The sequence below is a fragment of the Xenopus laevis genome, chromosome 6L (genome assembly GCF_017654675.1).
Source record: "Xenopus laevis strain J_2021 chromosome 6L, Xenopus_laevis_v10.1, whole genome shotgun sequence".
NCBI classification, from domain to species: domain Eukaryota; kingdom Metazoa; phylum Chordata; class Amphibia; order Anura; family Pipidae; genus Xenopus; species Xenopus laevis.
The window spans coordinates 116,109,201-116,127,446 of record NC_054381.1 but is presented as its reverse complement, the minus strand read 5'-3'; the positions used below and the strand labels follow the sequence as shown (position 1 = coordinate 116,127,446).

General features: G+C 40.6%; 1 protein-coding gene across 1 annotated transcript in view; it reads right to left on the bottom strand.

Annotated features, from left to right (window-relative positions):
* The window catches only part of lama3.L (laminin subunit alpha 3 L homeolog), a 153,387-nt gene extending 135,585 nt beyond the window's left edge, over nt 1-17,802 (bottom strand). Inside the window, exon 1 of the mRNA XM_041566398.1 lies at nt 17,406-17,802. Within this exon, the coding sequence (XP_041422332.1) occupies nt 17,406-17,726 (321 nt within the window). The 5' untranslated portion in view covers nt 17,727-17,802. The remainder of the gene's footprint in view (nt 1-17,405) is intronic.
* Between the last annotated feature and the right edge of the window lie 444 nt (nt 17,803-18,246).

The following is an 18,246-nucleotide window of genomic DNA, read 5'->3' as shown; positions in this document are numbered from 1 at the left end:
TTCAAACCTCAGCTATCCAATCCCAAAGCAGCTCAACTGGGACTTAAACTCAGTGACTAATAATGTAGACAGAAGATACCTCCCCTTGTGCTCCCGCCCTGCCTTCCCGAAGTCAGCAGCTCTCAGAAAGCAGGGGGGCCTGGATAATCAAGAAAGTGCGGCGTGGCTGGGCTCCCCTTACCCTAGGGGCCCCCTACAACTCTCCCCCCTGTCCCCCCCTGTCCCCCCCTGATGGCTGCCCTGGTGCCATGTACTAAAACCAACTCTACTTTTCATCCATAATGCTGTACTGTAGTGATGTGTAGTTCTGTTTTTCTTGACCAACACCTGGCCCGACCCGCACCCAACCAAACCCGAGCTCATCCACACTGACTTCCACCCCTCTATTTATAGCCCTGCAGTGCCCCACCGATGATCTCAGAAAAGGGGCAGGGCGTGGAAATGCCTATAAAAGCAGAAGCCGGAAGAGGGAAACCGGCAGTATAAGGGCTCAACCCGAACCCGCCTGCAATCCACAAAGGAAGTTCTGAGGTCGGCACGAACACAGATGGGTCCGGCTGGCCAATACATCACTAGTGAACTGTGTAAGCTCCGGCACTCTCAAACTTCACATGTCCACAATGATGCTGTCGTGCTTGAGAGATACTGAATTGTGGGTAAAAGGCATGAAGATTTGCATACAAAAATTGTGTCTTGCTCATTACATTGTAAGCAATGCCCATGATCTGACATATTCCACTGTAGGATCTGACCTTCTTTTTTTTGTCATAGGGAAATGAGAAAGGAAACTGTGGCAGCACTTTAGCCCATAAATGGACCCTGAACTCCTTCTGTTTGTTTTTAGTGATTATACAATGGCAAATTGCTGGTTACTGTTACAGATTTTTAGAAACACAAACAGCTAGGCATTAAAGCAAAATATTTGATACTCCCAACAAAATGTGGACTCAATGTTTATTTGTATTACACCCCCCCCCCTCCCTCCCCCCACACACACACACTGCACCTACACTGAACACAAAACTAATTTATGCTCTAAGGTTGGTGACCCATAAAGACACAAAACAGCAATAATTTGTCATCCAATATCCCAATATATTTGTATATTCCTGCCCTATCAACATGAGAAGGGAAGGGCAGTTCTAAATGCCTGACACTGCAGTTTTCAAAATGCAGTTAAATATATATTCAAATCACCATCAGGACCTGATACAGACAAGTCGATTTGGAAGGAAGCAATGGGCTTCTTTTGGAAAAGGTGCTTGATCCCTTGAATGCCCAGCACAATAACAGAATAATAGAGTCAGACAGTGATTATAGAATGGACTCCTAGCAAGGCAGAAAGGCTGGACCCAAAATGAACAAGGAGGGTAAATTACACAAGTCAGGTGTCTCCTTTCTACAACACTACAGACTGTCCCACTGAACCACCCTGTGCCCTTAAGCAGTTACATGAATGGTTATGGCATTCTCCTGTCACTGTGAACATGGGCCCAAAAATGTATACAAACTAGGGGTTACAAGTTAAATTGGCCATAAACAGATTTGGTTGGTCAGTTTGACCGAATTCCTGCCTGTCTGTCTGACCGCCACCAACTTACCGCTCCAATAGTGTTGTACAATGAGCCCAGACTGTCACACAGTGGAGAGATAAATCCTACATTTTCTTGCCAAAATACAAACATTTTGCAGCATATGCAAAATTGTATAAACACAGGCTACAGACCACAGCGATACTTAAACAGGCAGAATACAGTAAGCAAGAAATTGTGTAAGCATCTGCATAAGGTATTTTCCAGTGCTAGAAGGGATCCTTTTCTTTAAATTAGAACATATGGGCTCTAGCACATAAATCAGTCTGAAATAAAAGCCCTTTACTAAATTTCCAGGTTGCAAGTCTTGGCATGAAATCATTATCAAATAGAGTAGAAGAGGTTTTAGGAATAAAGGAGTACATTGTAGATATTCCAGTTGTTGCCTTGGTGCCAAGTAATCTTCAGTCGAGCCCCCAGTATTGTGAATTTTCTGCTACAGGTTACTTTATTTTAACTCAAAATGTTGCTAATTTGTCAGCAAACACAGTACATCCTCTCTAAACACTTGGCAGTGCCTAGCTAATCCCTAACTCGTGGAAACAGGAAAATCATCATCTATATACAGTACAAGCCATGGCCCCTCCTGAGCTGGTAACTGCAGAGAGAATTTGCATGCAACTGAACAGTTCATACCAATTCATGTTTTCTCTTGCAAATATGACATGCCTGAACGTACATAGTAGCACTGGCCACATCTTTATTCCCCGTTTATTAAACACAAATCATACCATGGGGAAGTTCACAAAAGTGTTATTAATCAAAATGAAGAAGAAAAGTCACCTAAAAGTCAAAATGATTTGAAAACCCTGAAAATTCCCACTGTTTTCTGAACAATTATTTTAGCACAGGTTTTGTAAGTCTGGTGTTTTTTGTACTTTGTTAAGGAATTAGAATTACCAGAATTCATTGCTCTATTAATGGCAGCTTAAAAAAAATAAATGCTAGTTATTTTATTTTTGAGTAATTTTGTATGCCAACTTCAGGAGGTGCAATTTATTTTCTCTTAGAGCATAGTACAGTGCCATTAGCGATGCACCAAATCTTTTTTTGGATTTGTCCAAACCAAATCTGAATGCTAATTTAAAAATGCAAAATAGTGTTTGGATTGATTTTAGAAAACATTTTTTTTTGGACCAAAATTGTTGCACAGATTGTTTTAGAGTTCACATTTGGTTCAGCTTGGCACTTTGATTTGCCCAAATCCTCCTGAAAAGGGCTCAAATCCGAATCCTGGATTTTGTGCTTCCCTAGTTGTCATTTGGACGGTTCTTCACTAGTCTAGCCAGTAAAATATTGACTTCCTTCCACCTCTTGAATGATGTACAAGGAAGGAATAAGGAACATGACACCAACATCCAGGTCCAGACTGAGAATTAAAATAGGCCCTGTCCTTTCAGGTACACAGAGGCCCAATCAGCCCACACAGAGGCACAAACAGCCTCCACCAGCCCACTAAATACTGACTTTCTATGGCACCTTATAGCAGCCCCTCTGGCATTTGCCAGAACCCACAGATTGCCAGTCTGGGCCTGCCAACATCCCTCCCATAAGCGGCCCTTTCAGTATTCGGCAGCACAGCATAAACAGCCAGGAGTAATTTAGGGGAGGCTCTTTCTTTCCAAAGAAACCATGGCATTTTTTGGCTGCTTTTTAGCTCCTTACAATCATTTGACAAATAAACACTCATATTCTTCAATAATTTTTACTATGCAATAAAATAGTGAATAAAGTACCCCCTCTTGTAAAAAATAAGGATATTATAAGTTACTGAGAAGTACCATGACCATATAAAAACACAAGGCTGAAGGCAGAGTGTTTTTATACAGGTCATGGAACTCCGAGGTGACTTCTAACATCCTCATATTTTGCAACAGGGGGTACTTTATTTATTTTAACCCTTTAAGTGCCACAGAACGTAGAATCTACGTTCTGTGGATCAAAGGACCAAAGTGCCACAGATCGTAGATTCTACGTTCTGCAGCACTTCCGGGTTTGCGAGCGGAGGAGCGGCTGTTAGAGCCGCTCGCTCCGCTCCTTCACGATCCCCTGCCCCTAGACAACGAGCAGAGCAGGGGATCGTGTGGCCCCTGGGGCGCGATCGCCCAGGGGCCCCAAAGCAGCAGCAGGGACGCGTTTCCTATGCGTCCTGCTGCTGCCTGCGCTGCACTTCCGCCCAGCTCCGCCCCCACATGGCTGATGACCGTTGGAGCTGCAGATCTGCTGCGTGGAGCCCTCTCTCATCGATCTGAGGCATCTACCCCAGGTAAGTGTAACATTTACACACACAAAAACACACAAACACACCAACACACACTTATTACAGTAATATACACTTACATTCACACTTACACACACTCACACATAGATTTTTGGGGATTGGGGGGGTCACACACACTCACAGCACCCATGTACACTTGCACACGCGCACACGCGCAAATAACATGCAATTTACCCGTTGTGCACACGCATATGTACATATATGGCTTTGTGGCTTTTTTTTTTTTTTCTTATCGCATCGTCTCTTTTTGGGCTAAAAAAAATGTTTTATTGCCGTTCCGAATAGCGTATTCGCTAACCGTACTGTGCAATAGCATTTGTATGTTATTTTGGTGGTTATATTGCAATTTTGGGTATTTTGGTGCATTTTTAGCCATTTTATTGAATTTTTTGCCATTTTATTGCATTTTCAGCTCTGCATTTGTGTTGTTCACTTGTTTCTGTCCGTATAATCGATTTGGCCCAGCTAAAATATTCAAACGGTAATTCTGGTGGCCGATTACACTAGTGTGAAAAAAAAAAGCATTGATTTTTGTGGTTTTATTAGTTTTTGGTGATTTATTTGCATTTCACACTGTTCTGTGTTATTTTGTTTTGCCTATGTAAATTTTATCTACTATATATCCATTTGTGGGTCTCTGTGCGCCACATAGTTTGGTATATCTATGCATATTGGGCATCAAAGTGTTCAGTAGACCCCTGGCGTTCATATTTAGGATGTTTTATGCTGATACGTTACGAAATGTGGGGCACATAATGGGGTAAAATTCAAGCTTTGTGACGATTTTCAGAAATTTGATAAAAACCGTTATGTTCAGCATTGCTTTGCAGTTTGGCAGTTTGCAGTAGAAACACTTATTTACCCATATTGGATTCGTCAGAATGTGTACTTTCTGAAAATATATGGTTTTCTGGGGTCTCTGTACTGTTAGGGGGATCTAATGTCGCATATTACACACACCAGGTGCTTATATTGCAGCAGCCAGCGCGTCAGCTGTGAAAATGTCTATACATATTGTCATTTGGGGGTCTCTGTGCGCCACATACTTTGGTATATCTATGCATATTGGGCATCAAAGTGTTCAGTAGACCCCTGGCGCTCATATTTAGGATGTTTTATGCTGATAAGCTACGAAATGTGGGGCATATAATGGGGTAAAATTCAAGCTTTGTGACGATTTTCAGAAATTTCATAAAAACCGTTATGTTCAGCATTGCTTTGCAGTTTGGCAGTTTGCAGTAGAAACACTTATTTACCCATATTGGATTCGTCAAAATGTGTACTTTCTGAAAATATATGGTTTTCTGGGGTCTCTGTGCTGTTAGGTGGTCTAATGTCGCATAATACACACACCGGGTGGTTATATTGCAGCAGCCAGCGCGTCAGCCGTGAAAATGTCTATACATATTGTCATTTGGGGGTCTCTGTGCGCCACATAGTTTGGTATATCTATGCATATTGGGCATCAAAGTGTTCAGTAGACCCCATGCGCTCATATTTAGGATGTTTTATGCTGATAAGTTACGAAATGTGGGGCATATAATGGGGTAAAATTCAAGCTTTGTGACGATGTTCAGAAATTTGATAAAAACCGTTACGTTCAGCATTGCTTTGCAGTTTGACAGTTTGCAGTAGGAACACATATTTACCCATATTGGATTCGTCAAAATGTGTACTTTCTGAAAATATATGGTTTTCTGGGGTCTCTGTACTGTTAGGGGGGTCTAATGTCGCATATTACACACACCAGGTGCTTGTATTGCAGCAGCCAGCGCGCATCAGCCGTGAAAATGTATACACTATTGTCATTTGGGGGTCTCTGTGCGCCACATAGTTTGGTATATCTATGCATATTGGGCATCAAAGTGTTTAGTAGACCCCTGGCGTTCATATTCAGGATGTTTTATGCTGATAAGTTACGAAATGTGGGGCATATAATGGGGTAAAATTCAAGCTTTGTGACGATTTTCAGAAATTTGATAAAAACCGTTACGTTCAGCATTGCTTTGCAGTTTGACAGTTTGCAGTAGGAACACATATTTACCCATATTGGATTCGTCAGAATGTGTACTTTGCGAAAATATATGGTTTTCTGGGGTCTCTGTACTGTTAGGGGGTCTAATGTCGCATATTACACACACCGGGTGCTTATATTGCAGCAGCCAGCGCGCGTCAGCCGTGAAAATGTATACACTATTGTCATTTGGGGGTCTCTGTGCGCCACATAGTTTGGTATATCTATGCATATTGGGCATCAAAGTGTTTAGTAGACCCCTGGCGTTCATATTCAGGATGTTTTATGCTGATAAGTTACGAAATGTGGGGCATATAATGGGGTAAAATTCAAGCTTTGTGACGATTTTCAGAAATTTGATAAAAACCGTTATGTTCAGCATTGCTTTGCAGTTTGGCAGTTTGCAGTAGAAACACTTATTTACCCATATTGGATTCGTCAGAATGTGTACTTTCTGAAAATATATGGTTTTCTGGGGTCTCTGTACTGTTAGGTGGTCTAATGTCGCATAATACACACACACCGGGTGGTTATATTGCTGCAGCCAGCGTGTCAGCCGTGAAAATGTCTATACATATTGTCATTTGGGGGTCTCTGTGCGCCACATAGTTTGGTATATCTATGCATTTTGGGCATCAAAGTGTTCAGTAGACCCCTGGCGCTCATATTTAGGATGTTTTATGCTGATAAGTTACGAAATGTGGGGCATATAATGGGATAAAATTCAAGCTTTGTGACGATTTTCAGAAATTTGATAAAAACCGTTACGTTCAGCATTGCTTTGCAGTTTGACAGTTTGCAGTAGGAACACATATTTACCCATATTGGATTCGTCAGAATGTGTACTTTCCGAAAATATATGGTTTTCTGGGGTCTCTGTACTGTTAGGGGGGTCTAATGTCGCATATTACACACACCGGGTGCTTATATTGCAGCAGCCAGCGCACGTCAGCCGTGAAAATGTATACACTATTGTCATTTGGGGGTCTCTGTGCGCCACATAGTTTGGTATATCTATGCATATTGGGCATCAAAGTGTTAAGTAGACCCCTGGCGTTCATATTCAGGATGTTTTATGCTGATAAGTTACGAAATGTGGGGCATATAATGGGGTAAAATTCAAGCTTTGTGACGATTTTCAGAAATTTGATAAAAACCGTTATGTTCAGCATTGCTTTGCAGTTTGGCAGTTTGCAGTAGAAACGCTTATTTACCCATATTGGATTCGTCAGAATGTGTACTTTCTGAAAATATATGGTTTTCTGGGGTCTCTGTACTGTTAGGTGGTCTAATGTCGCATAATACACACACCGGGTGGTTATATTGCAGCAGCCAGCGCGTCAGCCGTGAAAATGTCTATACATATTGTCATTTGGGGGTCTCTGTGCCCCACATAGTTTGGTATATCTATGCACATTGGGCATCAAACTGTTTAGTAGACCCCTATGTTTATATTTAGGATGCTTTATGCTGGTAATGATACATGGACAATACGATGCTGGAAAGTTGAAGCTTTGAGGCAATTTTCAGAATATTTTACCAAAACCGCCAAATTTGGCAAAGCCTTGCGACTCAGTAGTTTGGGGCAGAAAGGCATGGGTACCCATTTTAGATTCTGTATAATGTGTACTTTCCAAAAATATATGGGTTTGGGGGGTAAACATATATTTCTGTGTTTTTACCCCACAAAAATGCAGTCAATGTGTTGATTTTTCATTAGCTGAAGTTACCCACAGGACTATTTGTATGCGCTAACTTCATTTTGGGGCCTCTAACTGCCATATACTTTGGTAAACCTATGCACAGTGGGCACCAAACTGTTTGGAGGACCCCTGGCAATCATATTTAGGGTGTTTTTTTTTGGTGCGTAACGATACATGGGTGATATGGTGCTGAGAAGTTGAAGCTTTGAGGCAATTTTCAGATATTTCACCAAAACCGACAATTGTGGGAAAGCCTTGCGACTCAGTAGTTTGGAACAGAAAGGCATGGGTACCCATTTTAGATTCTGTAGAATGTGTACTTTCCAAAAATATATGGGTTTTGGGGGGTAAACATATATTTCTGTGTTTTTACCCCACAAAAATGCAGTCAATGTGTTGATTTTTCATTAGATGAAGTTACCCACAGGACTGTTTGTATGCGCTAACTTCATTTTGAGGCCTCTAAATGCCAGATACTTTGGTAAACCTATGAACAATGGCCACCAAACTGTTTGGAGGAACCCTGGCAATCATATTTAGGGTGCTTTTTCTTGGTGCGTAACGATACATGGGTGATATGGGGCTGAGAAGTTGAAGCTTTGAGGCAATTTTCAGATATTTCACCAAAACCGACAATTGTGGGAAAGCCTTGCGACTCAGTAGTTTGGAGCAGAAAGGCATGGGTACCCATTTTAGATTCAGTAGAATGTGTACTTTCCAAAAATATATGGGTTTGGGGGGTAAACATATATTTCTGTGTTTTTACCCCACAAAAATGCAGTCAATGTGTTGATTTTTCATTAGATGAAGTTAACCACGGGACTGTTTGTATGCACTAACTTCATTTTGGGGCCTCTAAATGCCAGACACTTTGGTAAACTTATGAACAATGGCCACCAAAATGTTCAGAGGAACCCTGGCAATCATATTTAGGGTGTTTTTTTTTGGTGCGTAACGATACATGGGTGATATGGTGCTGAGAAGTTGAAGCTTTGAGGCAATTTTCAGATATTTCACCAAAACCGACAATTGTGGGAAAGCCTTGCGACTCAGTAGTTTGGAGCAGAAAGGCATGGGTATCCATTTTAGATTCTGTAGAATGTGTACTTTCCAAAAATATATGGGTTTGGGGGGTAAACATATATTTCTGTGTTTTTACCCCACAAAAATGCAGTCAATGTGTTGATTTTTCATTAGATGAAGTTACCCACAGGACTATTTGTATGCGCTAACTTCATTTTGAGGCCTCTAACTGCCAGATACTTTGGTAAACCTATGAACAATGGCCACCAAACTGTTTGGAGGAACCCTGGCAATCATATTTAGGGTGTTTTTTCTTGGTGCGTAACGATACATGGGTGATATGGTGCTGAGAAGTTGAAGCTTTGAGGCAATTTTCAGATATTTCACCAAAACCGACAATTGTGGGAAAGCCTTGCGACTCAGTAGTTTGGAGCAGAAAGGCATGGGTACCCATTTTAGATTCGGTAGAATGTGTACTTTCCAAAAATATATGGGTTTTGGGGGGGTAAACATATATTTCTGTGTTTTTACCCCACAAAAATGCAGTCAATGTGTTGATTTTTCATTAGCTGAAGTTACCCACGGGACTGTTTGTATGCGCTAACTTCATTTTGGGGCCTCTAAATGCCAGATACTTTGGTAAACTTATGAACAATGGCCACCAAAATGTTCAGAGGAACCCTGGCAATCATATTTAGGGTGCTTTTTCTTAGTACGTAATGATACATGGGTGATATGGTGCTGGGAAGTTGAAGCTTTGAGGCAATTTTCAGATATTTCACCAAAACCGACAATTTTGGGAAAGCCTTGCGACTCAGTAGTTTGGAGCAGAAAGGCATGGGTACCCATTTTAGATTCTGTAGAATGTGTTCTTTCCAAAAATATATGGGTTTGGGGGGTAAACATATATTTCTGTGTTTTTACCCCACAAAAATGCAGTCAATGTGTTGATTTCTCATTATATGAAGTTACCCACAGGACTATTTGTATGCGCTAACTTCATTTTGAGGCCTCTAACTGCCAGATACTTTGGTAAACCTATGAACAATGGCTACCAAACTGTTTGGAGGAACCCTGGCAATCATATTTAGGGTGTTTTTTCTTGGTGCGTAACGATACATGGGTGATATGGTGCTGAGAAGTTGAAGCTTTGAGGCAATTTTCAGATATTTCACCAAAACCGACAATTGTGGGAAGGCCTTGCGACTCAGTAGTTTGGAGCAGAAAGGCATGGGTACCCATTTTAGATTCGGTAGAATGTGTACTTTCCAAAAATATATGGGTTTTGGGGGGTAAACATATATTTCTGTGTTTTTACCCCACAAAAATGCAGTCAATGTGTTGATTTTTCATTAGCTGAAGTTACTCACGGGACTGTTTGTATGCGCTAACTTCATTTTGGGGCCTCTAAATGCCAGATACTTTGGTAAACTTATGAACAATGGCCACCAAAATGTTCAGAGGAACCCTGGCAATCATATTTAGGGTGCTTTTTCTTAGTACGTAATGATACATGGGTGATATGGTGCTGGGAAGTTGAAGCTTTGAGGCAATTTTCAGATATTTCACCAAAACCGACAATTTTGGGAAAGCCTTGCGACTCAGTAGTTTGGAGCAGAAAGGCATGGGTACCCATTTTAGATTCTGTAGAATGTGTTCTTTCCAAAAATATATGGGTTTGGGGGGTAAACATATATTTCTGTGTTTTTACCCCACAAAAAATGCAGTCAATGTTTTGATTTCTCAGTAGCTGAAGTAAAGTCCTGAACAATTTGGATGCGCTAACTTCATATTTGTGTCTCTAAATGGCAGATACTTTGGTAAACCTATGCATAATGGGTATCAAACTGTTCAGTGGACCCCTGGCAATCATATTTCAGGTGCTTTTTCTTGGTACGTAATATAGTTTGGGATATGCGGAGCAGCAAAATAAAACCTTTGAAATGATTTTTCAAAATTTTGAATTTTATTTTGAAAAACCGCTATGTTCAGACAAGCTTTTCTGTTTGGTAGTTGGGAGTAGAGAGACATAGTTACCCATTTTGTAATCGGCAGAATGTGTACTTTTCAAAAATGTATGGTTTTCTGGGGTAAACCTATGGTTTCAGGATTTTTTGCCTTGGAATCTAAAGCATGCCGTTTTCTGCCTTAGTGCTTTCAAAATTCAGTAATATACTGCCGGGAGTTTTTGCTGTACAGAAATCCTAAATCTCCCTAAAACTATACATATCTGGTATTGGCACGTTCGAGAGACATAAGGCTTTCCAAATAAGTTGGATTTTCATCTGTAAAATGAAATATTTTTCTGGTATAAATTGATATACGATGAAAAATGGTAATTTTTCATTTTTTTTTGTTATTTAGCACTATAAATTTTTTTGCACAGGTGGAAATACATGAAAACTCAGGCAGATTTAGAAAGCTCAGTTTCTACCGAAAAAAACAATGTATAATTTTCCTAGGTAAACTATAGGTTTCCCCTCAGAAAATGCCCCTAAAGTGAGAGAGCACAAAATGCTTAAAAACGGCTGGCATTTCGCGTAACCAAAATGTGAAATTCTGCTGGCACTTAAAGGGTTAATACATGCGAGTCATGACAGAAATGACATCACTAAGCACAGATTATAACCAATGACATCACTAAGCACTGTTATTAAGGATATCATTTACGTGATATTCATGGCTCTAGTGTATTATTATAGTGCATTTTCTCATGTCGGTTGGGCACTATGGTTTACGACGGCACAATAAGACTGATTTAAGATGCCTTTGCAAAGCTTGAAAAAATTATTTTTTAATACACACATTCTCCTAATTGTCATTATTTATTTGCAATCGCTGTACCAATTTTATGCAGGTGCCCTAAGAAATGTATACTTTATTTCTTGCACATCAAAACAAATTCAGGACTGTTAGGGGAAATTTATTAAATACTGAACTGGGAAATATAGAAGGATTCCCAGAAATGTGATCTTTTTTACAATTTATCATACTGACAGTCAGGAAAGTTCTTAATAAATGGACACTTTTATCAATGCTGATGCCTGTGTCAGTTCATGAGCAGGCGTAACGTGACTCATTTGCAGAACTCAGCATTATCAACCATACAAATCCTTTATCAAACCCTTTTGGCACAGAAAATAATTTATTAAATTCGAAACTACCGTTAAGTCCTGGGCATAATTCATGGTCAATAGACATCAGTACCATGCAGAATGTTGTAAATCAACTCCTCGATGTACCTAGCCACCTGGGCAGAACTCGTGGATTTTAGAGTGAGGGAAACATCGCAACTGTGTTTAATTAGTGCTACTGTATATCTTAGGGTAGGACTCCACGAGCGATTTTGTTGCGATCCGACGAGCTGCGAAAAAACACTGTGAATTGTTGCATGCGACAAAAATAAGTTAAGAGATAGAATTGTCGCATGGTGTTGCAGCGTTGATCTGATGCGACACGACTGTCGGTTGCAGACGCAGTGCGCATCGTCTGCATCCGACAGTCGGATTGCGTCGGATCAACGCTGTGACACCATGCGTCAATTCTATCTCTAACGTTATTTTTGTTGTATGCGACAATTCGCATGTGTTTTATCGCAGCGCTTTGGATCGCGACAAAATCGCTCATGGAGTCCTACCCTTAGGGTCCAAACATGTTTAATGTGACAGCCTGCAAATGCTATAAGAATACACTGATTCCAGGATTTGGTTCAAATCCCTGCAGTTCAGCCAAAACTGAACCTGAACCCTGGAAGCATGATGATGCAAAATTGGGAGATACTTAAACCCACACACACACATTTCACACATGTGCTCCCTTTACATGCATGTGTATCATACATGACTGCCAGCACCAGGAAGCTTTCTCCTAGTGCAGATGGCATAGTGCTTGCAAACTTTTTTTTTGGGGGGGGGACTATTGCTTCCCCCTACTGGGGAGTGGTCTCTATTAGCCCACACCTCTGGAGGGGAAAACAATTTTCAATGATAGGTGCCCTTTAATTTTAATGTATACTGTATAGCTGCAGAAAAAACTCACAAAGTATGCAATATACATTTACATTTACTGTGAGTTAGCAATGCAGAATATAGATTTAATATGTGCCAGTGACTTTAGGTGAATCCAGCCATGTGGAGTTCCATTACATTTCCGTGTACAGCCAGTCTTCAATAAATCTGCCCTTCCTTCTGTTTTAACAACCTTGTTTTCCTTTAGTGCCATAGTAACAATGAGCTGTATCTCTGGTATGATGAGAGGTGCAATACAAACAGAGAAAAAGAATCTGAATGAATGACTCACAGAACACTACTGCACTGCATCGGGTAAAAAAATCATAGTTCACAAATCACTTGCTTATGCAGTGAATGTATCTATCATGGATATTCTCAAATACAGGAATGTCATAGCACTGCCACCCATATTCAACTGCTGATATATATCTATAATGTAATGACAGGTGGACAAGACTGATGTAAAGGTATCTTCAGCTTAGACAGCCAATAGTAGTTGAAGCTCAACAATGACTGTGAGAATCTATAGTCTATGGAATAAAAACTGTCTTATGGTCGAGGCCGTGGAGCACAAATACATACCAGAAATCAAATGGTTAACGATATAATAGTTACTATATAACCTGCAGCTGTGCTCAGCTCTCATTATTGCCTTTATTTCACATGCAAGTGACAAATACAGCATTTCAAAAAGATGTGAGGACCTCCAATAATAATGAAGCAATTAGTTAAAAAATTAGAAAAATGTATTAGGTCATAAAAATCTAATGTGTTTCGTGCCTATTGGGGCACTTACTCATAGCCCCTGAGTAAATAGCCTATGAGTAAGTGCCCCAATAGGTTTTTATGTCCTAATAATTTTTTCAAATTTTTTAACTAATTGCTTCATTATTATTGGAGGTCCTCACATCTTTTTTGAAATACTGTTTTGGACTTGCACCTTGGGACTGGGGTGAACTGTGAGTAAATCCTCTATAACTAATTTAAAATTTAGATTTTGTTCTCTTTGACTTACTAATTATTTTTTGAGTAGTACAGTATATATATTACCCTTATGTGGCATTAGCACAAGCCCTGCAATTAATGACAAATACAGCAACCTAAACTGCAACTCTCTTATGAGAAACCCGTACTACATACTTGTGGCCTTCAGAGGGTCACTTTATCCCCTTTATTTTCTACTTAAGGATCTTATTTTATTTGTACAGAATAGAGATAGGAAATAATAATTTAATTTAAAATAGACCTATATATGCTCTCAGATATACTTAGATTGAAGTGGCCTGAATATCAACCTGAAAAATTAAATTTTGCCTGATAAACGAAAACATAATTCTAAGTAGCTTTGCAATACACATTCATTACAAATTTTCTCTGATTTTTAAGTTATTTGCATATGTATTGCTATTGAAAGCAGTGTTTGTCCCTTTCTATTCTCTGCCCTGGTGGCTCAGACTGTTGATACAATGTAAGACAAGCCAGCTGATTAACAGACCTGTCTTTACTGGGGAACATTGTTTAAAAAGTAACAACCAGGAGTTAAGCAAATTCTGCTTTCGCTAGCTATTGTTTTTACAAATAACTTAAAAAATACTCAACATTTTTAATACATTTATATTGGAAAATTGCTTAGAATTATGCTTTCTTTAATTAGGCAAATTTTTAGGGGGTTGTCTTTCCCTTTAAAGGGGTGTGTCATCATTCAGTTAACTTTTAGTATGTTATAGAATGGCTAATTCTAAGCAACTTTTTAAATTGGCCTTCATTTTTTCTTTTTTTTTTAATTATTTGCCTTTTTCTTCTGACTCTTTCCAGATTTCGTAAAGGGGGAGTCACCGACCTCATCAAAAAAAAAAACAAATGCTCTGTAATGTAATCTTTCTATTCAGATCCTTTCCTATTCATATTCCAGTCTCTTATTCAAATCAGTGCATGGTTACTAGTGTAATGTGGACCATAGCAACCTGATTGCTGAAATTGCTGAAAGCGCAGAGCTGCTGAAAAAAGGCAAAATAACTAAAAAACCACAAATAATAAAAAGTTAAATCCAATTGCAAATTGTCTCAGAATATCGCTCTCTACATTATACTAAAGGTTCATTTATAGGTGAACAACCCCTTTAAATCATGCAACATATTTAAAGGTACAGTAAACTGTATGAGTGTGAGTCCTGCAGCAGGCCGAGTACCCGCAGGCTACCCGCAAAAACCTGGGGTACCCTGCGGGTAGAAGTCGGAGAGCAGGTATAGAGGCGGGTCGGCGGTTCTGTGGGTTTGCGGGTCACGGGTCGGGCCGCGGGTCTTCTCAATAGCGTTTTTTACTCCTTTTTTCTGATAATGCCTACTTCTGATGATGTCACTTCTGGTTTACAATGACAACACTTCCTGATTCTTGATGGTCAGCGGGTCGCGGGTCCGGGTTGCTGATAAGGTACTTGTGGGTTGGGTAGTGGGTCCAAGCAGGTAAGAATACGGGTTGCAGGTCCGGCTTGCGGATTGCAGGTTGCGGGTCTCGGTTGGGTACGTGTTCCAAAAAATGGACCCACACAGGACTCTAGTGTGAGTTACTTATAACTTTAAATACTCAACGTAAAAGACAAGGCTATGGATGTGGATGCTGGATGCCCTGGCAGACACTACCTATCCACTTCTATAAATGAGCGGTTAGATTGACTGCAACTGTATATAAAACACCAGTATCCAAGATGCCTTTGTGCCAAGGGGTCTGCCTACTGAGATAAATAGTGAGCCATGTGAGCAAGAGATCAAAAATAAGTAAACTGTGCTCGATCAGTAGCAAACACTTAACCCAAGCTTAAATCACAAAGGTGACAGCCAGCCTGAGGGAAGGTCCAAAATAAAATAGTCCAGAACCACTTATACACAGACAGGTCACTACTATAAAAAGTATCTATGAATATTAGTACAGAGCAGCTTATTTGCACAGAATTCCTTCATACCAAAGTGTGTTATTAAGATGAGAACAAATTATATGGGCACAAGAGATTATGTATCTGTTCAAAGGGCAAAATGTGATCATAAAGGGAGGCGGATGAGTAGTGAAGCCTTACAGTACATGAGGATTAATGTGATAGCTAGAGTTGCCACCTCTTTATTGCAATTTCTCGCACTGTGTAGCCGGTCCTGCATAGCGTCCGATGTGTTTCAATTGAGAACTTGAGGTCTTACATCTTTGAGAAAAATGTGGGTGTCCCTTGGAGGGAAACATAGTGGTGGTTTCGAAACTCTTTGAATGGGGCGATTTCTAGAGTTTTGTCTAGAGTTCAGAGAAAATGCTAGAAACTGCCCAGTGTGCCATTATCCTAAAACAGCAGTCTTTCGTGTTTGTGGGTGCCAGTGCAAGCCATGCAGTGTGCCTTCCCCAATTTTGATCAAGACCCCCACACCCTAAACTGTGAGACTCAATAGGCAAGTGATTGTGGGCTGCTTGTATATGCTACTCTTTCTTATTGGCCAGCTTGCATACAGCTGATAGAATGCCAAAAAGTAGCTGCTAATAAAAATTCCTTTTTTATGGAACTGAAGACAGTTACATTTGTCGCTACAAAAGTTTTCTTAAGAGAAACAGCATTTCCCACATTTCCCAAGATTCTATGATGCTGACGGGGTAGTTAGCAAGGATGTATCCAGTATAACTAGTGGTTATCGGGACCCACAGCAAAATCACTGGATAACATTGTTCATATTTATTTAATCTGGGTATTATTAGATGCCCCACTGGTTTTATGATTGCATTTTTAATAGTTTTTTAACTATTTGCCTTCTTCTTCTGACTCTTCCCAGATTTCAAATGGGGGGGGGTCACTGGACCCATCTAAAAACAAATGTTCTGCTCTTTCTATTCAGGCCCACTGCTATTCCTATTCAAGTCCCTTATGAATATCAATGCATGGTTGCTAGGGTAATTCGGACTCTAGCAACCAGATAGCTGTAATTGCAAACCGAAGAGCTGCTAAATAACAAAAAAACACAGATAATAAAAAATAAAAATAGTTTGCAAATTGTCTCAGAATATCACTTTCTACATAATACTAAAAGTTCATTTTAAGGTGAACAACCTCTTTAATTGCTAATTGCCCATTCAGCAGGGGGACTGTACAACAAGATTGAGACCCTGGTGTCTGCTGCAAGGGGCATTATTGTTATCTTGTATTTAGTGGCATGTAGGAGACAGGGTGCAAGTGAGGGTGCTGTGTATGGAGGCATCCCATTGCTGTATGTAGTAGTCAGTGTCACTATATATAGACACCCCATTGATGTATATAGCAGTGTCACTAAATGTATGGAGGCATCCCATTGCTGTATGTAGTAGTCAGTGTCACTATATATAGACACCCCATTGATGTATATAGCAGTGTCACTAAATGTATGGAGACATCCCATTGCTGTATGTAGTACTCAGTGTCACTATATGGAGACATCCCATTGCTGTATGTAGTACTCATTGTCACTATATGGAGACATGTCATTGCTGTATGTAGTAGCTAGTAATGTAACTATATGTGTGTAGTAATGTAACTATATGTATGTAGTAACTAGTAATGTAACTATATGTATGTAGTAATGTAACTATATGTGTGTAGTAATGTAACTATATGTATGTAGTAATGTAACTATATGTGTGTAGTAATGTAACTATATGTGTGTAGTAATGTAACTATATGTATGTAGTAATGTAACTATATGTATGTAGTAAGTATGTTAAAAGTTAAAGAAGCCAAGTGAGCCAGTTTTTAGGTCCTGGGAAAGAAGAGTTTGGTACCTGGATAGTGTGTCCCGGGGTGGCAGCAGGTCCTCCCACCAGTTTACAATACAAGTCCATCCTGGGCTCGGTGCCCACCCCTCCCCTGGGGCCGCTCTCCTCCTCCCCGCAGGTGGCTGAGGCTCTGATCTTGGCTCCCTGTGCCAGGTTGAAGGAGGCAGGGTGAAGGCTGAAGCCTACGGATTGTTGGCTGCTGATCCTGCACGTCACGAAGAACACAAGCAGAAGTGCCCAAGAACAGAGTCTCGAGCAGCCAGTGGCACCTCTACAGTCTCCAGAGCCCTCCATAACCCACCCCAGGCTCCTCACCCACAGCACCATCCTCAGTGCCTAGATAGCAGCAGCTCTGTCTCGTATAATCAGACCCATGCGTGCTCTCCCCTCCCCACTCAGCTTCCCTCACTGGCTCCTGCTGCTCCTGTCAGAGTTGGGAAACAAAAGCAGCAGCAGCAGTAGGCACAACCCCGTCTCCCTGCCCCTGAGAGCGAGCAGCCCTACACAACGTGACACACCCACGGGGCAGCAACCTGGCCGGGTCACTAGAACCCAGTATCTCAGGGCCCATTCAGGGTGAGATGCATTCACTCCACCAGCAGGAGTGCATTCCTGATGGGCTAAGAGAGATTTTCTGGTGTTATTCCCCCCTGGTTACTGTATAACCATCAAGCCTGAGAGAAGATTTGCTCCAAGCAAGAGCTCCTTTGATTTTTCTTGCCAGTAGGGGCGCCATTTCACTGGACATTTTGGAAAATTAAAACTCATTTCACTTTAGTCTAAATCACTTTTAGCAACATTACTACATTACTCCATACTATAAGCTTAGCAGGGGGTGTCACAGTTA